The 23473-nt window shown below is 45.2% G+C and overlaps 1 protein-coding gene across 1 annotated transcript in view; it reads right to left on the bottom strand.

The window, feature by feature from the left end:
* The window catches only part of LOC141258807 (cytochrome P450 2C5-like), a 283474-nt gene that overhangs the window by 32766 nt on the left and 227235 nt on the right, over positions 1-23473 (bottom strand). Inside the window, exon 9 of the mRNA XM_073673949.1 lies at positions 1956-2097. Within this exon, the coding sequence (XP_073530050.1) occupies positions 1956-2097 (142 nt within the window). The remainder of the gene's footprint in view (positions 1-1955; positions 2098-23473) is intronic.

The raw sequence follows: 23473 nt of genomic DNA, 5'->3' as shown, positions 1-23473 counted from the left end.
AACCCGAGGGGGTTGAAGGAGCCCCTACCAGAGTGGTTCATCGTAGTATGCTGCGACCCTGTCTGTCTAAAGATGACGAGGATGGAGAAGAATCACCTGCTTCTAGAGAGGGTTCTGTCACAGTTGCCCCAAGCCACGATGTGGATGAAGAAGAGTTGTTGATTCTACCTCCGAGCCCCTGCACTAGATTACCTGCAGTCCCCAGTGCAGGCAGCGAGGGAACAATATCGGTTAAAGCCACCGGGCAGGCGGAGATTGGAAATCCGAGTGACCCTGCACCCCCCATCGGTCAAAATGAGTTACGCCGGTCAGAACGGACAACAGCAGGAGTGCCTCCTCACTGTTACGAACAAGATCAATTCATATGGTACCGTATCATCCAGGGAGTCCAAGAATGTGAACGTTTGATGAAGGAACTCTCACCTGTGGAATGGCGAGTTAAAGGAGAGCGGGAGTGTAAGGGAGAAGACCGGGGTGTAAGTACTTTCAGAGCAAGGGATCTGGAACTGCTGGGGCCATGCCACTGGTTGCAGGGGGAAGACAGACTGTGAGCACAGGAGTCAGGTGACTGGGAAGCTGGGGGCATGTCCAGAGTGAGAGCTGGGAGGTCAGGTGACCGGGGAACTGGTGGCGTGGCTAGAGAGAGGAAGAGACGAGGACATTTGCGCGGACAAGCAGAGCTGGGTCCTGCTCAGCAGAGCAGTGTGAGAGGGTCCAGGCTCCTGGCTCCAGTACTTGGAGCAAGAGCCGAGTGCAGTGGACCGGAGGAGTCAAGCAGACTAGAGGGAGAAGAGAAGCAGGGTCGGTGGAGCCGAGCACGTGAGGTGCCGTGTTATGGACTAGGGGCTCAGCGGTTAAAACCGGAGACCGTCCGCTGCCGCCAGAAGACGGAGCATTGTTTGGGTGGGGACGCCTGAAGAAATCAACACTGGCATCTGCTGGCAACTGCCTTGTGAGGAGCAAGAGTCATCTAAGTGAAAAAACTGTCGATTACAACCGGTTCGACTCTGCTACATCTAGTTAAACTGTGAACTGTCAGTAATAGACTGTTACCTGCTACTTCCCTTGTTTTTCCCCCATATTTTCCCCTGTTACTCCCTGCGTGGAGGTTGACCCTGTTATCATAAACCTCCCCTGTTTATTAACCCCGTATTGGCTACTCTGTGTTTCTTTGTCACTGTGCACACTGGCTCAGTCTGAAGATATCAACACACAGGAGGCCTTCTCCCTCCATACACAGACCATGTGCCAAACAAAGGACTTCATTTTAAGCTCTTTACCACACCCAGGGATGAGGTATGTGGACAACCAGACCCGCCCATCTCTCAAATTGCCTGTAAAACCTGGTCCCGGATGCACCAAACAATTCTCTTAGTACTTACCTGCACTAGAGCAACATTCCATTATTACATCACAGATGACCACCATCTCTGTGACACATAACTCCCATCAACTATATGTCCGGTAGCTGCCTTACAAGCTGGCTACACAGTCCAATGCTTCTCCTGCTAAAATCCACAAATAAGCAGTAGTACTTGTACATAAAACAGGAGGAGGACACCTCTGACCACTCACTATACTGAGGATTAGTCTGAGTCCATTGTAGCTGTAGAGGCTGTAGTCCGAAGGCATGGTGAGGAGTTAATCCGAATAGCGGTGCGATCGTGCAGGGAGCCCCGGCCGGTGGCAGACCTACCGGTAAGCAACCGCATGCAGGGAGATGGCAGCGGCACTGTATATGTACCTATTTATCTTTTGGGAGAATACTGTTCCTTTTCGGGGTCACGTTGTCTTGCTTATCAGGAATTTATTTTTATCCCAATGTGGATTATCTTACATCTTTCCTGATATATAGTTGTTATTAACATAGTACTATTAGTCTATCATGGAGTCTGGTGGCAGATAGGCTCTGAGGTGGTTTTATTATCCACCATCTTTACTTTTATGCTACTCACCTGCAGAAAATGGTAAAAAGGCCTCGTTTTTGACAAAGTTTCCATCGGAGTCCAGAAAATGTTGAGGGTAAAACTCGTCAGGTTTCTTGAAGTACTTGTCATCTCGAAGGACAGATGTTATTGACGGCATTATTGGAGTTCCCTGAAAAAAATTATGATTTTATTGTTGAAATTCAAAGAAAAATATAGGGAATCTTCTGGATAGGGTAACTTTCAAAAATATCTTAGTCCATATAGGCCTACAGTTAGGATCCCTTAAAATCCTATTATGTTCATCAGCCTCCATTTTGCACCCTACTGAATATATGTGTTGGACACCTGAGAAGGCTGGTGTACTTCTCAACCATCCACTCATTTCTAAAATGAAGGGAAACAATATAACCTTTAAGCAGCCTCTCAGATCATACTACATATTTAGTGTATCCAAGGGGGTTGAAAACAGAACTCTAATCTGGTCCTTGGCTTGTGTAGTTACACGTAGATGAAAAGAAGGGCACCATATTGGGAACCATATTTGCCCTTTATTACCAAATAATCACTGGCTTTTCATTATGTAAATTAAATTTTTTTCTGTTTTTTCTTTTCTTTCTTTTTAACTGATGGGTAACCAATGGCTGAGAGATTACAAATGAGTTTTGGCCACCTATTTACCCTCAATATTAGTGCCACTAATACAGCCCTTATGGAGGCGCCACCCACTTTAGTTGAATTCTCTCTAACAAAAGTTTGAAAGATATCTCTTCTCTATAAGAATGTAATCTGTCTTTCTAGTGACAAAAATGCAGTGGTAATTGAAAGTCAGAATTTTCTTTATTTCTGCATAAATTTAACCTAAAACTATATCAGATATTCACACGTCGTAAAAGTAGATCTAAAGTACATAATCATACAAATTAGTCAAAATATTAGATTTTCTCATTTTTTTATTGAAAAAATGTATCTACAGTACTATCACATGTCTGTGAGTGGCAAAAGTATATGAGTGATTCGGATTAGCAGATAATTTGAATGTGAAATTAGAGCTTGGTGTTTTCAATCAATGGGAAGGCAAATTAGGTGTGAGTGGGTTACCTGTTTTATTTAAATAAAAGAATATATGAAAGTCAGATCTTTACCACTCGTTTGTGAAAGTGTATTATGGCACGAACAAAGGAGATTTATGAGTATGACAGAAGAAGAGTTGTTTCATGCTCATCAGGCCCGAAAAGGGTTACAAACCATCTCTAAATAGTTTGGGTTCCACCAATCCAGAGTCAGACAGATTGTGTACAAATGGAGAAAATTCAAGACCATTATTTCCCTCCACAGTAGTGGTCGACCAACAAAGAAAATTCCAAGAGTATGGCATATAACAGTCTGCGAGATCACAAAGAAACCTAAGGTAACCTCTAAGCAAGTAAAGGCTTCTCTCACTTTAACTAATCTTAATATGCATCAACCATCTGAAGGACATGACAGGATGGCAAAGAGACAGAGGTGGTAATATCTTAGTTTGAATCTGTTTTACTGCATCTGAAAAATGAATTATGAATTTTATTGGAAAATTCTAAAGGAAAATGTCAGGACATTTGTCCATGACCTGAATGTAAAGAGAACATGGGTCATGCAGCAACACTATGACTCAAAGCACACAAGTTGTTCTACAGAAGAATAGTTAAAGAAGAATAAGGGATACTGCAACAAAGAGGGGCAAGAAGATCGCAGTGTCTGGTTACACGAACTCCTGCACCATCCTATTAAACAGTGCAAGTTTTCCTTGCTGCCATAGCAAGGGTTTATCAGTTCAGTTGATCTCCTGGAGCTCTCCATCCTTAATTGTCTCAGCTGTTCTATGTTGTCTGCTCCCCTCTGGTATATATGCTTACCACTGGCATTTGAGAATTGCCAGTGATAGTTCTGCTTCTTGGTTTGGTGGTGGAGAAAGTTCAGTGTTTGCAGTTGGCGATTGAAGAGTTTTTCTGGAGATTGCTGCGTGGAGTAGGTTTGAGTGTTTTTCCTTATTTTCTCACATTTGATTTCCCCTTCCTATACCTCCTCTGTTTCCCATTATGTTGTTTTGTGAGTGTATTTGTATGATTGTAGTTTTCTTTTATCCCTGTCTGTTAACCCTGTCTTTCTGGTTAGTGTTTTCTTATACATTTCAGCCCCTCACCTCCCTGGGTGGGGGAGGGATCAGATAAGGGTAAGTTAGGAGCATAGATAGGTACGAGAACCTGTCATTTCCACCTTCAGGAGTAATACGTGGTACAGAGATATACTAGGACGTCCCTAGTTCAAGAGATCGGGTAGGTGCCAACAGTCCATTGTCACTATGTGACAGTTAAAGTTTTAGAATGGCCAAGTCAAAGTCCTGTCCTTAATTATATAGAAATGTTGTGGAGTGATCTGAAGCAAGCAGTTCAAGGGAGATAACTAGTGTTGAGCATTCCGATACTGAAATATCGGGTATCGACCGATATTCGCTGTATCGGAGTTCCGATACTTTTAGAATATCAAATACCGGAATCGGAAGTTCCCATAATGCAATGAGCCAGTTTCATTTTATTCAGCCAATGAGGATCCTAAGAAGGGTGGGCACATCCTGTTATGCATGTTAGGCATGTTAACTAATGGCATGGCTGTGATTGGCTGCTAAAATGATGTCATGATGCACTATAAAAGCCGCCGCCGCCATTTTGGGTTCACTCTGCTGTGAATTCAGTTAAGGATAGGATGCTGCTGTTCTGAGGGACAGTTTTAGCTACCGATTTGCTTTATTGTGCTTTACCCAGGCTACTTTATAAGCTTTCTTTTGTCTTGCAGCGCTAGTGCACAGTTCTCTGCACTGTTCACGGCTGTCTGCGAGGTCTCTGTGTGTGAGTGCAGCTCACGCTGTAGTGTGTTCGGCAGCCACGTCCGGTTGTAGTGCGCTCAGCGTGCGTCACTGCCTCATACATTGTCCTTTTTTGATTGCTCATTTTTCTTGATTTCTCCTATTAGTGTGGTTCCATCCGTATCCAGCTAGATTGCTTCCAAAAACACTATATAGGAGTAGTTAGAGGAGCCTTTCTGCAGCATTGGGCCCTGCAGCCCCAGCCAGATTAGTATTAGCCTATTTTTTGTAGCCTCATCTATTGCATTGTAGGTTACCTTCCTGCATTGTAATAGCTCCAAAAAGTTTGCGATACTATCGGTTTTACATCTTTGGGCACATCCAGTGTCTTTTTGTGAAAAAAAAACATAAATAAAGTTCACCAAACACTCCACTTTACAGTTGTGTAGGCCACATTAGCTCATATTAAAGTCTAGTCCACACTTTATAAAATTAGTGTTTCTTATTAGTGTTGAGCGAGCACTAAAATGCTCGGTTGCTCGAAGCTCGGGCCGAGCTCGCCGTGATACTCGGGTGCTCGACCCGAGCAACGAGCCCACTGTTAGTCTATGGGAGACCTGAGCATTTTTGCGGCGGCTCCCCCGGCAGTCTTTTAAAAGCCTAACAAGTGCCCAAAACGATAGTGACAGTGCTCAAATGACATGGGGACAGCATGGGGATCGCCCCAGGAAGCATTTCTGACCCCCAGGTCACTGCTGTCAACAACGTGGTCAGAGGTATTAAGCCACTTTTACAGGCTCACAATAAAACGTTCAAAAACGAAAGTGAAAGTGCTTTCCTGTGAAATATGTTAACCCCTTAACGACCATGGGTCTTTCTGTTTTTGTGTTTTCCTTTTTTGCTCCCCTTCTTCCCAGAGCCAAAACTTTTTTAATTTTCGTTCAATATGGCCATGTGAGGGCTTATTTTTTGCGGGACGAGTTGTACTTTTAAACACCATCACTGGTTTTACCATATCATGTGCTGGAAAATGGGAAAAAAATTCCAAGTGCAGTGAAACTGCAAAAAAATGCAATTCCACAGTTGTTTTTTGGTTCCTTTTTTTACCACGTTCACAGATTGCTAAAACTGACCTGCCATCATTATTTTCCAGGTCGTTACGAGTTCATAGACACCAAACATGTATAGGTTCTTTTTTATTTAAGTGGTGAAAAAAAAATCCAAAGCTTGCTAAAAAAACAAAAAAAATGACGCCATTTTCCGAGACCCTTAGCTTCTCCATTTTTCGGGATCTGGGGCCAGGTGAGGGCTTATTTTTTGCGTGCCGGGCTGACGTTTTTATTGATACCATTTTGGGGTAGATCCGATGTTTTAATCGCCCGTTATTGCATTTTATTGCAAAGTTGTAGCGACCAAAAAAACTTAATTCTGGCGTTTAAAATTTTTTTCTCGTTACGCCGTTTACTGATTGTATTAATTCTTCTTTTATATTGATAGATCGGGCGATTCTGAACGCGGTGATACCAAATATGTGTATGTGTTTTTTTTTTATATATATTTTATTTTGAATGTGGCGAAAGGGGGGGTGACTTAAACTTTTATATATTTTTTATTTTTTTAATATTTTTAAAAACTTTTTTTTTACACTTTCTGCTTGCTTCTATAGTCTCCAGAGGAGACTAGAAGCAGCAGTTGTCTGATTGCTTCTACTGCATACAAGCGATGAGCAGATCGCTTGTATGCAGGAGAAATGCTCACTTGCTATGAGCGCTGACCACTAGGTGGCGCTCATAGCAATTGAGACATGACAACCACAGGCGTCTGCTGCAGACCCTGAGTTGTCATGCCCACCCATTGGTGACCCGCGATCACGTGACGGGGTCACTGATGGGCGGGGCTTACGACTCCCGGAAGTGCGAGTTAAATGCCACTGTCAGAGATTTAACATGTTAACAGCCGCGGGTGGATTGCGATTCCAATAATCAGCTGACATGTGCTCGCTTCAGTGCGGGCTCACCGCCGGAGCCCCCGCTGAACCGGCCTTCCCGACCTGGTGCGTACTATTACTGACCAGGTCGGAAAGGGGTTATGGAACATCCTTTCCAGGGTAAAGACTTGTGTATAAGGTAAAATAAATAACCAAAAACAAAAATACTCCTCCACACCTTGGGCTATGTTCATAAGTAGCATTTTTTATGCGTTTTTGCACGTTTGTATTGCTTTCAACCGTGACAAATGCATTTTAACATTTTACAACCTTATCTGGCCATGTGCTGTGTGACACATGCATACAGTGCTAAAAAGACATGGGAACAGCATGGGGAAGACCCCTGGAAGCATCTCTGACACCCAGGTCACTGCCTAAAAGTGTGCCCATCAGAAGTGATCCTTGCCACATCAGAAGATGCAGACTTGCAACTATCCCCGTGCAAGTCCTTGTCCCAGGGCAGTGTTCAATTGTACCTCCCCCATAACTTGCAATACAAGCGCAAGTATGCAGCCTGCCACCCACCCACCCCCAGGCTGCAATACCATACTGCTAGCTTGCTTGCACTTGAAATTGGGCCTTTTAGGCATGTGGAGGTGGAATCTGGCCACCACGTCATGGCTGCGTCGGTAGCCTGGTATTCATACTCAGTCCCCAGCCGCCCGGCGGCCGGGTGTCCACGCTTGGTCCCCAGCCGCCAGGGGGCGGCCGGGTGTCCATACGGAGTCCCCAGCCGCGTGGGGGTGGCCAGGTGTTCATAAACGATCCCCAGCCGCCCCTATTTGTCCCGGTGCACCTTATACACAAGCGCACATACCAAAACAAAACCTGTGCCCTCCCCAGTGCATTTAGTGGGAAGGACAGCCTAACCACAAACACATGGACAAGTGAATGTGGCCAGGAATGGTCGATCTCACACACAGTGACACAGTTGGACACTGGGATGCAACACGTCCTCCAGACATAGAGGATTGCGGGTCCTGGGTCAATCAGGCTTCAACACAAAGTTCAGAAGGTAGACAGCAGCAGTGGTCGGCCTCCTACACAACGAGTAGCTTTCTGTTCCTTGGAATGCAAGCGCATGTATGTAGTAGCAGCTAGGCCTGAGGTGGTCAGCGTTTTGGCGCATATTCTACCTCCTTCGAGGATTGCTGGATGTTTTCCTGCTACTATCCTAGTTCTATGACTCCCGTTAAAACAAAGCTTCAGGTGATGAATGATGGATGAGGTGGTGGCAAAGGAGAAAGAGCAGGAGGAACAGGGACCATTCACATCAATATCAGGCCAGCCAACCACACATGTCTTGTAGGATATGTTTCTGTACCAAAAGGAGCGGTTCAGCTACACAGTTATAAGGCATACAGTGAATGCAATGCCTACCAAAAATTTCGAGGCACTCCAATGCCCCTTGGAAGTGACATGGAGGTCAGAGGGCCTTAACTAAACCGTTTTTTCCATTTATAGCAACTGGGTCTCCTGTACGCTGTTGGCCTAAGCAGGTAATGGAAGACTTTCCAAAAATTATTAGGCACTGCAATGCCCCTTGAAACAGACGTGGATTACAGCGTATTAAAAAACTTCTACCCATTATTGGGGAGTGGGTCTCCCTTAGTGTTCGCCTATGCATTGAAAAGCAAAAGCTGACAAAAATTAGGAGGAAATGCAATGCCCGTTGCAAGAGTCGTGGAGGTTAGAGGTAATTAAAAACAACATGTCAATGCCCCTTGGAAGAGCTGTGGAGTTCAGAGTGGTTTAACAAGACGGTTTTAATGCCCCTTAGAAGAGACGTGGAGTTCAGAGTGGTTTAACAAGACAGTTTTAATGCCCCTTGGAAGAGATGTGGAGGTCACAGTAGCTTAACAAGATGGTTTTAATGCCCCTTGGAAGAGACGTGGAGTTCAGAGTGGTTTAACAAGACAGTTTTAATGCCCCTTGGAAGAGTGGTGGAGGTTACAGTGGAATAAAAAGACAATATCAATGCACCGTGGAAGAGACGTGGAGGTCACAGTAGCTTAACAAGACGGTTTTAATGCCCCTTGGAAGAGTGGTGGAGGTCGCAGTGGAATAAAAAGACAATATCAATGCCCCTTGGAAGAGTGGTGGAGGTTACAGTGGAATAAAAAGACAATATCAACGCCCTGTGGAAGAGACGTGGAGGTCACAGTAGCTTAACAAGATGCTTTTAATGCCCCTTGGAAGAGTGGTGGAGGTCGCAGTGGAATAAAAAGACAATATTAACGACCGTTGGAAGAGACGTGGAGGCCACAGTAGCTTAACAAGACGATTTTAATGCCCCTTACAAGAGCCATGCAGTACAGCATATTAAAAACAATATTCCCATTATTGGGAGTGGGTCTCCCATAGTCTTTGCCTATGCCTTCCAAGCAAAAGCTGCCAAAAATTAGGAAGGGGGAACTTGCAATGTCCCTTACAAGAGGCATGCAGTACAGCATATTAAAAACATTATTCCCATTATTGGGGAGTGGGTCTCCCATAGTCTTTGCCTATGCCTTCCAAGCAAAAGCTGCCAAAAATTAGGACAGAGGAACTTGCAATGCTGGCAACATGGACCACGGTCACCCTGGTGGTATAGTTGTCTTGGAGGCTGAGGATAAGGAGAAGAGCAAAAAACAGCCGAAATGAGGAAGCGTATACCCATGTGTGGGTGTGAAGCGATGCATGGGAATACACCTCACAAAATAACACAGTGGATTTGACTTTATGTTACTCTGCTGTCATTTGGTGGTGATGAGAAGTCTGGCCCAATCCAGCCCTTGTTCATTTTGATAAGGGTCAGCTTGTCAGCATTGTCAGTTGACAGGCGAGTGCGCTTATCAGTTATAATTCCCCCAGCGGCACTAAAAACACGCTCCGATAACATGCTAGCGGCAGGGCAGGCCAGGACCTCCAAGGCATACAGAGTGAGTTCATTCCAAGTGTCCAGCTTGGATACCCAATAATTAAAAGGCACAGAGGAATCACGGAGGACGCTGGTACTCTCTCACCATCTTTTGAAACTTTCCACTTCTTGTGAGAGTACCCTGCGCCTCAGGGCCTGTAAGCTGGGCAGGTCTCAGAAAACTGTCCTAGAACATTGACAGTGTTCCCCTGCCTCTGCTGGATTGGAGTTGCGTCTCTCTCGCCTGTATGCCTTAGTTGGGCAGCGAACTGTGACCTCTGCCGCTACCGTGTTCAGATGGGAATTTTTTTAATAGTTCTGCAGCAAGGGCCTTCTGGTACTGCCCAATTTTTGTAGACCTCTCCACCTCAGGAATAAGAGAGTGAAAGTTCTCCTTGTAGCGGGGGTCTACAAGTGTCACCAACCAGTAATGACTGTCACCCAACATTTTAACAACGCGAGGGTCACGGTTAAGGCAGCGTAACATAAAGTCAGCCATGCGTGCCAGACTGGTAACGGGCAAGATTTCCGTGTCCTCACCAAGATGACGACTGATCATGCTCTCCTCCTCCTCCTCCTCTTCCTCCTCCCCCCTGTCCTCAGGCCACCCACGCTGAACCGACGGTATGACACTTGTACAGGTACTACCGTCTACAACGCATGATAGCAGCTCCTGTTCTTCCTCCTCCTCCTCCTCCTCTCCCTCATTGTCCCCCAATGCACGTTGGGATGAGATGAGGCTGGGCTGTGTGTAATCGCCCGCTACAGCTTCTTTATCCATCTCATCATACTCTGGCTGCAATGCCTCCTCTTTAATTCTCTGCAGAGAGCGTTGCAAAATACAGACAAGTGGGATGCTGACACTAATGATGGCGCCATCGCCACTCACCATCTTGGTGGCCTCCTCAAAGTTTGTCAGGATGGTACATATGTCAGACATCCAGGTCCACTCCTGAGGTCTTATGTGTGGAGTCTGACCTGAATATCGACGGCCTTGTTGCAGCTGGTACTCCACAACTGCTCTCTTCTGCTCACAAATCCTTTGCAACATGTGGAGGGTAGAGTTCCAACGTTTGGGGACTAGTGTTGAGCCACCCCCGTAGTGTTCAATTTCGGTTCGGTTCGTCGAACACCCGTGTGTTCGCCGAACTGTTCGTCGAACTGTTCGTCGAACACCTTCGAACACCGTTAAAACCAATGGCAGGCAAACAAAAACACATAGAAACACATAGAAAACACCTTCAAAGGTGTCCAAAAGCTGACAAACTGCTCAGAAGACACAACTAACACATGGAAAAGTGACAAGTACATATAGTCATGAGAAAAGAAAAGAGGTGTAGGAGTAAAAGGAGGGGGAGACACAGATATAGGCATGTCATGCCCTTCTAAAATCCAAAAAGTGAGAAGCCGACACGTTCAGTCCGCTCCTGCCCGTGCCACCTCCATGTCGCCGGGTTTGTGCCAGAGCCGCGGTGAACCCTGACGGCCAGCCCCCCTCTCCCAATACTGGTGCCTGTCCGCTGGTGGGTCGAGCGAGCCCCCCTGTGGTGGAGGCAGCTCTAAGCTTTTTAATTTAAATTGTCTCTCTAATTTGAATGAATACACTTTAAATCCATTTACAAGGATCTATTGGAGGGCAAGTCTCATGCCAGCAGCCGCGTAATTCCAGCTCCAGTAGCGTCCACTAAAGCTGCTGCAGTTAAAAAGCTTTTATAAGGATCGAGCTCGGCTGTCCACCGCAAGGCATCCTACTGCCAGTCCCAGCCCCTATGCCTTGGGGTGCGTCCTGATGCTCTTCACTGAGTATCCCGTGGTCCCGAAGCATTTCCTTTGAAAAAATTAAGTGTCCAAACTACAGGTGGTGTAGCTTGCTTAACAGCCGGGATAATCCGCTGACTAGCAGACACTGCTACTAGGCACAAAGTATTTCCTGGGCTAGATGCAGTTAAAAATTTGTAATTAGATACTCTCGTTGGATGCTGAGAAAGCATTCCATAGAGTCTCCTGGCACGCCATATACGATTCTCTTAAAAAGCTTGGGGTAGGGGTCTAGGGGACCCTTTTATAGCCAAAATCACGGCCCTGTATCGCAATACGTCACCTAGGCTGAAGATAAATGGAACTGTAGCACCCTGAGGGCTCGGTTGCTACAGAGATATTGCACCTCACCCAGAGGTGTGATATCTCACTCTCAGGTAAGGATGGAGTGTGGATCAGGACCCGACACCTGCATGCATTACACCACATTGCCGTGGGGCAGGGCGACCAATGTGCCCCTGAGATGGGCACGACAGTCCCTGTCCCTGGCTGGAGTGGGGGGAGGGAACACTGAGGAAGGGCAACCCTGTAGTGCAGGAGCAGGGAGGAAGCAGTTCCTGGGTGCATTGAGAAGGGAGTATAAAAGGTGGGCACCATCTTAGTTCAGTGCAGAGAAGTCTGAGCAGAAGTGGCAGGGAGCAGGGGCTCTGCATGAGCTCTGCTCCGGAGGCGGGCCTAGTAACAGAGGCCCAGGCCTGGAAGAGGGAGAAGGAAGGAAGAGGAGCGGAGAAGGCTCCAGGAACGAAGAACGAAGGTATCCCAGGGGTGCGGACGGGCGAGTCGCCACCGCACGCCCGAATCCACCTGCATGGAGGGGTCAGGCCAAAGGGGGAGACCGGTCCCCGAAACTAGTGGAGGCAGGAAACGACCCTCAGCTAGAAACCGGAGGCTGTGACATTTTATGTGGCGCAGCCCCTCGCTACACCCGCTAGGAGGGCAGCACATAGGGTCAGGGAAACTGGCGCCAAGTTTACCAAGAGGAGGCCCAAGGCAGCCGGACAGAAGGGTTGGTAAGAAAGGCCAGACAAAGGACACACAAAGGGGGTCCTGTGAAGCGCTCCAAAGTTATCTGGGAGTTGTCTGAGCCCCTCACCTGGTGAGCACAGTACGACGTGGGCAGCCGTTACCTGCAGACGTGGTCTGGATAATAAGAACTGTGAGTAAAGGCCCTGGACTGCATCACTGACTCCGTGTCGTTACTGCTGCTGCCCTGCACCATCACCCCCATCCTCCGCATACACTGCCCTGAGGCTATACTCCTCCCGTGGGGAGTTATGCTACGCTCTGCTGCACCCACAACACCAGCCTCAGCGGTCTGCCCTGCAGCGGCGGTTCACTCTGACCGCAATCCACGGGTGGCGTAGTCGGACATTTAAACATCAAAACCACATAAATAGTTCCGCCACTGGTTTGACCACCCTGAGCCACGGAACCGGGTCGCTGCCACGAAGACTAAAACCACCAGCATCCACCAAAAAGGGTCCGGCTCCGGGTGTCCCAAGGCCCAGAGGGTGCATCAGAACATTTTCATCACCTTTCACAATCACCAATGGGACAAGGCAGGGATGTCCTCTGTCCCCTCTCTTATACATCCTAGTGACGGAGCACCTGCTCTCATCAATTCGCCATAACCCCAATATTAGGTGGATTGAGGTGGGAGGCACCGAGTACAAGTGCTCTCTATTTGCTGATGATGTACTAGTATATATCACTCAATCACATATATCCATCCATGCTGTTATGGCTGAAATAGATCACTTTGTTACATGGTCAAATTTTAAAATCAATGCAGCGAAGTCTGAGGCCCTCGATGTCTCCCTCCCCAAATCCATATAGGATTCCATCCAGTCCAACTTTCCCTTTGCCTGGCCCTCACAGGGTATCAAATACTTAGGAATTCCTATTCATAGAGACCTCTCCCATCTATGTTATCTTAATTTTGGGCCCTTTATTGAACAACTCCATACAGACCACGGTTGGCAAGTTAGAACTGTAAGATTCACTACGTGAACCACTGGTGTTTTGTGGAAAAGCACATGTACACTGTGTTCCAAATTATTATGCAAAAAGTGTTTAGGAGTGATAAGGGAAGAATTTGTTTGTTTGTCAGTTAAACTCATTGATGGTGATGTGTGTCAGGGCTCTTTATATCACTGTAAGCAATTGCAGACACCTGTGCTAATTAGTTTGGCAGGTGTGTCCAATGAAAGGCAAGACTACTTAAGAAGGCTGTCTCACATTATTAAGCAGCCTACATTTTCTGCCAAAATGGGAAAGAAAAAGGATGTGTCGGCTGCTGAGAAGCAACAAATTGTGGAGTGTTTAGGTCAAGGCATGACTACAATCAACATTGTGCGATGATCAGGATGAAGTGTCTTGGCAATCAAGAAGTATGTAGCTGATTCACAGTACACACGTGTACGTGCTAATAAGGGCAAATTGAGGACTCTTTCCTACAGGCAATTACGTCAGGTTAAAAGAGCAGCGGCAAAAAAGCCTTGTCATAGCAGCAGACAAGTTTTTGAAGCTGCTGGTGCCTCCAACGTCCCCCGAACAACAAGATGCAGGGTCCTTCAGAGGTTTGCAGCTGTGCATATGCCATCCTGTTGACCTCCTCTATCCACTTCACACAAGCAGAAACGGCTCCAGTGGGCCAAACATTACATGAAGACTGATTTCAAAACTGTTTTGTTCACGGATGAGTGCCGTGCAGCGCTCGATGGTCCAGATGGATGGAGTGGAGGATGGCTGGTTGATGGACACCCCACGCAAACACGGCTACAGCGCCAACAAGGAGGAGGTGGAGTAATGTTTTGGGTTGGAATCATGGGGAGAGAGATTGTCGGCCCCTTTAGGATCCCTGAAGGCGCTAAAGATGAACTCCATAATGTATGTGGATTTTCTCAAACAGCACTTCCTGCCATGGTTCAAGAAGAAGAACCATGTATTTCACAGCAAGATCATTTTTTTGCATGATAATGCACCATCTCATGCTGCACATAAAACATCTGCATCTCTGGCTGATATGGGCATAAAAGGGGACAAACTTATGGTGTGACCCCCATGCTCCCCTGACCTCTACCCCATTCAGAACCTCTGGAGCATCAACAAAAGGAGTGTCTATGATGGCGGGAGGCAGTTCACATCTAAGCAACAGCTCTGGGAGGGTATTCTGTCCTCATGCAAAACAATTGAAGCAGAAACCATCCAAAACCTGACAAATTCAATGGACGAGAGAGTTCAGAAGCTCCTTTCGAACAAGGGGTCCTATGTGAAAATGTAACATCACCTAGAATAAAGTTTTGAGTTGAAAACTGTTTGATTTCAGTTTCTAATAACCTGCTAATGCTTATAATTTCAAAAATGACCATTTTTTTGGTCTTTATTAAAATGAAAAGGTTGATCGAAAAGTTTGGGGGATCTAAGAGTGTGGCAACCCAGTAGTCATGATTACTTCGAATTCTGACAATATGAGGGTCATGTTGCAGGTAGTGCAGCAAGAAGGCACTTATGTGTCTTGCGCATCTCGGAGCCCCAAAATTATTTTCCGGGCTAGATGCAGCTAAAAATTATTATTAATTTTAAATCTGGTGGAGCTTAGTATAGATGGGCTAATAGGATCAGTGCTGCACACTGCTACAAAGCCCAAATTATTTTCCAGTCAAGATACAGATAAACATGATTAGTAATTTGAAAGCTTAAAACGGTTGGTAGGGTGATTTTAACCAATCATCAAGCTTTTACTCTCCCCAGGATGACACAGGGGTAGAAAAGTCGTTTCGGATCCATGATTTGTTCATCTTTATGAACGTGAGTCTGTCTACATTATCAGTGGAGAGCCGCGTGCGCTTATCTGTCAGCACACCACCAGCAGCGCTGAACACACGTTCAGACAGAACGCTGGCTGTGGGGCATGACAAGATCTCCAAGGCGTAAGTGGCTAGCTCCGGCCATTTATCCAGATTGGAAGCCCAAAAAGAGCAAGGGTCCAGTGACACAGTCATGGCTTCAATGTTTACTTGGAGATACTCCTGTACCATCGTCTCTAGGCGTTGACTATGTGTCAGACTTCTTGTCTCCTGTGGCCTTGCAAAGGATGGGCTAAAAAAGTGGTGAAATGATTCCGCAAAATTGATGTTACCAGCAGATACTGTGGTTCTGTTACGGTTTGAGTGCTGAACACTTGACGGTCCCATGGTTGGCAAGTTGGAACTGTGAGATTCACTACGTGCACCACTGGTATTTTGTGGAAAAGCACATGTAAGATTCTGCAACAGTCTCTGCTGATACTCCTGCATGCGTGCATCCCTTTCTATGGCAGGAATAATTTCTGCAAATTTACTTTTGTACCGGGGATCTAACAGTGTGGCAACCCAGTAGTCAGGATTATTTCTAATTCTCACAATTCGAGGGTCATGTTGCAGGTAGTGCAGCAAGAAGGCACTCATGTGTGTTGCTCATCCAGGAGCACCAAGTCCCTGTTGTGTTGGTGGCGAGGTAACAATCATGCTTCCTTCCTCTGTCCTCTCCCCCCAAACTCGCACAACAGAAATGTGATCAAGGTCTCCCTCATCTGATGAGTCTTCCATCAGTTCGTCCTCCACTTCTTCCTGGGCTCCTGCACCTTCCTCACTAGTTTGGCTGCTACCATGCGCCCTGGTAAAACCATCTCCCCCACCCTCACATGCCTGCCGCCTTGGTGCTGCCGACCGTCTGGACCTTGCAGATGTTAGCCCTTCCGCATACAACTCCTCCTCCTCTACTTCCTCCACCTCCTCTTGTGCCACCACCTGACTCTGAATTCTGTTTACCATGTGCTCCAGCATGTAAATCACCGGAATAGTCATGCTGATAATGGCATCGTCAGCACTAAACATCTTCGTCGCCATTTCAAAACTGTGCAGAAGGGTGCATAGGTCCCTGATCTGAGACCACTCCTCCAGCGTGATTTGCCCCACCTCCGGATCTCGTTGGCCCAGGCTATACGTCAGAACGTATTGCACCAGGGCTTGTCGGTGCTGCCACAGTCGCTGCAACATGTGCAGAGTTGAATTCCACCGGGTAGGCACATCGCATTTTAGCCGGTGAAGTGGCAGGCCCAACGACTTCTGTAGAGATGTAAGTCGCTGAGCTGCGGGATGCGAACGGTGGAAGTGAGCACACAGCGACCGTGCCCTCTGCAGAAGGCCATCTAGTCTGGGATAGTGGGCTAAAAATTGCTGGACAACCAGGTTCAACACGTGAGCCATACAAGGCACGTGTGTGACATTGCCCTGGCGAAGGGCCGCACCCAGGTTTGCAGCATTGTCGCACACGGCCTTCCCTGGTTTCAGGTCCAGTGGAGACAACCATTCATGAAATTGGTTCTCCAGAGCTGACCACAACTCCTCAGCTGTGTGACTCACATTTCCCAGACATTTCAAAGTAAAAACCGCCTGATGACGTTGAGCCCTACTGCCAGCATAGTAAGGAGGTGTGCAGGATCCCTTCTGCGAAGTTAGAAAGCTTGTGGCATGACCAGACAGGCTTTGGGTGCAGGTGGAAGACCGAGAGGAGGTTGAGGAGGCAGAAGCAGTGGAGGAACTTTGACATAAAGAGGATTGACGCACAACTCGTGGGGACGGCAAGACTTGGACAGCAGCCCCTTGTCCTGCTGTCACCATAGTTACCCAGTGCCCAGTCAGCGACATGTAACGCCCCTGTCCATGCCTACTCGTCCAAGTGTCTGTGGTGAAATGCACCCTGTCACACACAGAGTTTCTCAAAGAAGCGGTGATGTTGTGTGCGACATGCTGGTGGAGCGCAGGCACACCTTTCTTTGAGAAGTAGTGCCGACTGGGCATCTGGTACTGGGGCACTGCGATGGACATAAGGTCTCGAAAATCCTCTGTGTCCACCAGGCGGAAAGGCAGCATTTCTGTAGCCAAGGGTTTGCAGATGGTGAAATTCAACCTCTTAGCTTTCTCATGGCTAGGAGGAAATGGTCTTTTACTTGTCCACATCTGAGGGACCGAGGGCTGGCTATTGTGCTTAGACGGGGTTGATAAGGGTGTCCCCGGCAAACTGCCGGTCTGTGAGGAAGATGCAGGCGGACATGTTAGGTTGCCTTGATCCAAAGGTGGTGCTATCGATGTCGGACAGCGCTCAACACCAGCTGGTGTTACCACCTCCAAAGAAAATGATGACCTGCCAATCACGCTGGCTGTTGCGGGTAAAGAGGTGGCAGGTCTGCGCCCCAAAACAGGTGTGACTGCTGTCCCCCCAGTCACAGAGGATGAAGAGGCCGCGGATGCACCAGATATGGCAGACGGTGGTTGGCCCGGCCGGCTAGGCCGCATTGTAGCACACTGAGCTTCCCACTGCAACTTATGCTTCATGTCCATGTGCCGGTTCATGCATGAAGTACTCAAACTATGTATTTTTTGGCCTCTACTTAGCTTTTGCTGACAAATGTTACAGATAACACGAGTTGGGTCATCTTTATCGATCTGAAAAAATGCCCAGGCTATGCAAGGCTTAGCACCCATGCGACCTGAAGAGCCACCACGACTTGTGGTGAGAGGCAGAGTTGTGTTTGAGGATGCAGTTGTTGACGTGCTTCCAGTACTACGTCTCTGTCCAGGAAGGCGCAACCTGACCTCGTCGTCACTAGCATCTTCCTCCACCTTCTCTGCTGACCTCATCTCTTGGCTGACTGTGGGTTGACAGTAAGTGGGATCTCCAACCTCATCATCATCACCCTGTGCGTTATCACACCCGTCGTCCTCAGAGCCAACCTGTTCCTGCCCTGACAAAAAACTAAAGTTGTCGCTCCAATCAGGTATTTGAGTCTCATCATCGTCTTCCTCATTGTCTCCACCAACAGGAGTTACAGTTTGGGAATGAGGGTCTACATTATGGTCAGAACCTTCTGCGTCTGGTCCTGGATCCGATTCATAAAGATTCTGGGCATCAGTGCAGATCATTTCCTCGTCTGGATTCACAGAAGCGCTGGAGTCGACCTCTGATTCCCAGGCTATAGTATGAGTAAACAGCTCTGCAGACTCAACCATCTGTTCTACCTCATACTCAGACGGGCAGCTGGAGATTTGGGAGCTGTGAGGAAGCAAGTGCGATTGGGGTGACATCTTTGAGGACTGGAGTATTTGTGATGTTGAAGTTGATGTGGAGGAGAGCCCACTTAAAGGAGCACTTGATATCCGTTGAAGCACCTGCAGTTTTTGTGCCTCATCTGGAATTTGTAGCGATTGGCGTGGCCGTAAGAAAGGGATCTTATCACATTGTCCGCTAAAAGAAGTATACATTTTAGTTTGGCTGGAAGATGGTCTTTCTTCTGCAGATGTTACTGTTGCTTTAACACCTACCCCACGGACACAACCTTTTTTCCCCTTCCCAACACGCCTATTCCCCTTTCCACCAGCAGCAGGCCTTTTTCCACTCATTTTGGTGGTTAACTAATTCACAACTCTGGAGTTGTTTGCACAAAAAAACAATGGATGGGAACCGAGCAGAGCTGAGTGGCCAAACTGTGGTATTAGGCCAAAACTATTGGCTGGGTTAGAGACAGAAAAAATTATATTCAATTTGCAACCTGATGGAGGTCAGTATAGATGGACTAATAGAGAAAGTCCCACACACAGCTAGAAGCCCAAATATTTTTTCAGAGGTAGATGCAGAAAAAAAATATATTCAGTTTGCAACCTGATGGAGGTCAGTATAGATGGACTAATAGAGAAAGTCCCACACACTGCTAGAAGGCCAAATATTTTTTCAGAGCTAGATGCAGACAAAAAATTATTTTTAATTTGCAACCTGATGGAGGTCAGTATAGATGGACTAATAGAGAAAGTCCCACACACTGCTAGAAGGCCAAATATTTTTTCAGAGCTAGATGCAGATAAAAATTATTTTTAATTTGCAACCTGATGGAGGTCAGTATAGATGGACTAATAGAGAAAGTCCCACACACTGCTAGAAGGCCAAATATTTTTTCAGAGCTGGATGCAGATAAAAATTATTTTTAATTTGCAACCTGATGGAGGTCAGTATAGATGGACTAATAGAGAAAGTCCCACACACTGCTAGAAGGCCAAATATTTTTTCAGAGCTAGATGCAGACAAAAAATTATTTTCAGTTTGCAACCTGATGGAGGTCTGTATAGATGGATTAATAGAACAAGTCCCACACACAGCTAGAAGCCCAATATTTTTTCAGAGGTAGATGCAGAAAAAAAATATATTCAGTTTGCAACCTGATGGAGGTCAGTATAGATGGACTAATAGAGAAAGTCCCACACACTGCTAGAAGGCCAAATATTTTTTCAGAGCTGGATGCAGATAAAAATTATTTTTAATTTGCAACCTGATGGAGGTCAGTATAGATGGACTAATAGAGAAAGTCCCACACACCGCTAGAAGGCCAAATATTTTTTCAGAGCTAGATGCAGAAAAAAATTATATTCAGTTTGCAACTTAATGGAGGTCAGTATAGATGGACTAATAGAACAAGTCCCACACACAGCTAGAAGCCCAAATATTTTTTCAGAGGTAGATGCAGATAAAAATTATTTTTAATTTGCAACCTGATGGAGGTCAGTATAGATGGACTAATAGAGAAAGTCCCACACACTGCTAGAAGGCCAAATATTTTTTCAGAGCTAGATGCAAACAAAAAATTATTTTCAGTTTGCAACCTGATGGAGGTCAGTATAGATGGACTAATAGAACAAGTCCCACACACAGCTAGAAGCCCAAATATTTTTTCAGAGGTAGATGCAGAAAAAAATTATATTCAGTTTGCAACCTGATGGAGGTCTGTATAGATGGATTAATAGAACAAGTCCCACACACAGCTAGAAGCCCAATATTTTTTCAGAGGTAGATGCAGATAAAAATTATTTTTAATTTGCAACCTGATGGAGGTCAGTATAGATGGACTAATAGAGAAAGTCCCACACACTGCTAGAAGGCCAAATATTTTTTCAGAGCTGGATGCAGATAAAAATTATTTTTAATTTGCAACCTGATGGAGGTCAGTATAGATGGACTAATAGAGAAAGTCCCACACACTGCTAGAAGGCCAAATATTTTTTCAGAGCTAGATGCAGAAAAAAATTATATTCAGTTTGCAACCTGATGGAGGTCAGTATAGATGGACTAATAGAGAAAGTCCCACACACTGCTAGAAGGCCAAATATTTTTTCAGAGCTGGATGCAGATAAAAATTATTTTTAATTTGCAACCTGATGGAGGTCAGTATAGATGGACTAATAGAGAAAGTCCCACACACTGCTAGAAGGCCAAATATTTTTTCAGAGCTAGATGCAGGCAAAAAATTATTTTCAGTTTGCAACCTGATGGAGGTCTGTATAGATGGATTAATAGAACAAGTCCCACACACAGCTAGAAGCCCAATATTTTTTCAGAGGTAGATGCAGAAAAAAAATATATTCAGTTTGCAACCTGATGGAGGTCAGTATAGATGGACTAATAGAGAAAGTCCCACACACTGCTAGAAGGCCAAATATTTTTTCAGAGCTGGATGCAGATAAAAATTATTTTTAATTTGCAACCTGATGGAGGTCAGTATAGATGGACTAATAGAACAAGTTCCACACACAGCTAGAAGGCCAAATATTTTTTCAGAGGTAGATGCAGAAAAAAATTATATTCAGTTTGCATTCTGATGGAGGTCTGTATAGATGGATTAATAGAACAAGTCCCACACACAGCTAGAAGCCCAATATTTTTTCAGAGGTAGATGCAGATAAAAATTATTTTTAATTTGCAACCTGATGGAGGTCAGTACAGATGGACTAATAGAGAAAGTCCCACACACTGCTAGAAGGCCAAATATTTTTTCAGAGCTAGATGCAGACAAAAAATTATTTTCAGTTTGCAACCTGATGGAGGTCAGTATAAATGGACTAATAGAACAAGTCCCACACACAGCTAGAAGCCCAAATATTTTTTCAGAGGTAGATGCAGAAAAAAATTATATTCAGTTTGCAACCTGATGGAGGTCTGTATAGATGGATTAATAGAACAAGTCCCACACACAGCTAGAAGCCCAATATTTTTTCAAAGGTAGATGCAGAAAAAAAATATATTCAGTTTGCAACCTGATGGTGGTCAGTATAGATGGACTAATAGAGAAAGTCCCACACGCTGCTAGAAGGCCAAATATTTTTTCAGAGCTGGATGCAGATAAAAATCATTTTTAATTTGCAACCTGATGGAGGTCAGTATAGATGGACTAATAGAGAAAGTCCCACACACTGCTAGAAGGCAAAATATTTTTTCAGAGCTAGATGCAGAAAAAAATTATATTCAGTTTGCAACCTGATGGAGGTCAGAATAGATGGACTAATAGAACAAGTCCCACACACAGCTAGAAGCCCAATATTTTTTCAGAGGTAGATGCAGAAAAAAAATATATTCAGTTTGCAACCTGATGGAGGTCAGTATAGATGGACTAATAGAGAAAGTCCCACACACTGCTAGAAGGCCAAATATTTTTTCAGAGCTAGATGCAGACAAAAAATTATTTTTAATTTGCAACCTGATGGAGGTCAGTATAGATGGACTAATAGAGAAAGTCCCACACACTGCTAGAAGGCCAAATATTTTTTCAGAGCTGGATGCAGATAAAAATTATTTTTAATTTGCAACCTGATGGAGGTCAGTATAGATGGACTAATAGAGAAAGTCCCACACACTGCTAGAAGGCCAAATATTTTTTCAGAGCTAGATGCAGACAAAAAATTATTTTCAGTTTGCAACCTGATGGAGGTCAGTATAGATGGACTAATAGAACAAGTCCCACACACAGCTAGAAGCCCAAATATTTTTTCAGAGGTAGATGCAGAAAAAAATTATATTCAGTTTGCAACCTGATGGAGGTCTGTATAGATGGATTAATAGAACAAGTCACACACACAGCTAGAAGCCCAATATTTTTTCAGAGGTAGATGCAGATAAAAAAATTTTTTAATTTGCAACCTGATGGAGGTCAGTATAGATGGACTAATAGAGAAAGTCCCACACACTGCTAGAAGGCCAAATATTTTTTCAGAGCTAGATGCAGACAAAAAATTATTTTCAGTTTGCAACCTGATGGAGGTCAGTATAGATGGACTAATAGAACAAGTCCCACACACAGCTAGAAGCCCAAATATTTTTTCAGAGGTAGATGCAGAAAAAAATTATATTCAGTTTGCAACCTGATGGAGGTCTGTATAGATGGATTAATAGAACAAGTCCCACACACAGCTAGAAGCCCAATATTTTTTCAGAGGTAGATGCAGAAAAAAAATATATTCAGTTTGCAACCTGATGGAGGTCAGTATAGATGGACTAATAGAACAAGTCCCACACACTGCTAGAAGCCCAAATATTTTTTCAGAGGTAGTTGCAGAAAAAAATTATATTCAGTTTGCAACCTGATGGAGGTCTGTATAGATGGATTAATAGAACAAGTCCCACACACAGCTAGAAGCCCAATATTTTTTCAGAGGTAGATGCAGAAAAAAATATATTCAGTTTGCAACCTGATGGAGGTCAGTATAGATGGACTAATAGAGAAAGTCCCACACACTGCTAGAAGGCCAAATATTTTTTCAGAGCTAGATGCAGAAAAAAATTATATTCAGTTTGCAACCTGATGTAGGTCAGTATAGATGGACTAATAGAACAAGTCCCACACACTGCTAGAAGCCCAAATATTTTTTCAGAGCTAGATGCAGAAAAAAATTATATTCAATTTGCAACCTGATGGAGGTCAGTATAGATGGACTAATAGAATGATGCTATGCCCAAAAGATTTTACTTCACTAGGTGCAGTAAAAAAATTGGTATTCTATACACAGGTGGTATATCTTGCAACACAGATAGGCTACTCCACTGACTAACACACTCTGCAATAGGCCAAAAAGGATTAGCTTTGCTAGATTCAGCCAAATGCTGTGAAAAAAACTTGCACAGCACTGGCACAGGCCTGCCTG

Source organism: Phyllobates terribilis, unplaced genomic scaffold, assembly GCF_046119375.1.
Source record: "Phyllobates terribilis strain yellow unplaced genomic scaffold, ASM4611937v1 Scaffold_3__8_contigs__length_932513732, whole genome shotgun sequence".
Classification (NCBI taxonomy): domain Eukaryota; kingdom Metazoa; phylum Chordata; class Amphibia; order Anura; family Dendrobatidae; genus Phyllobates; species Phyllobates terribilis.
The sequence above is the reverse complement of the archived record's forward strand: the minus strand, read 5'-3'. Positions and strand labels throughout refer to the sequence as shown.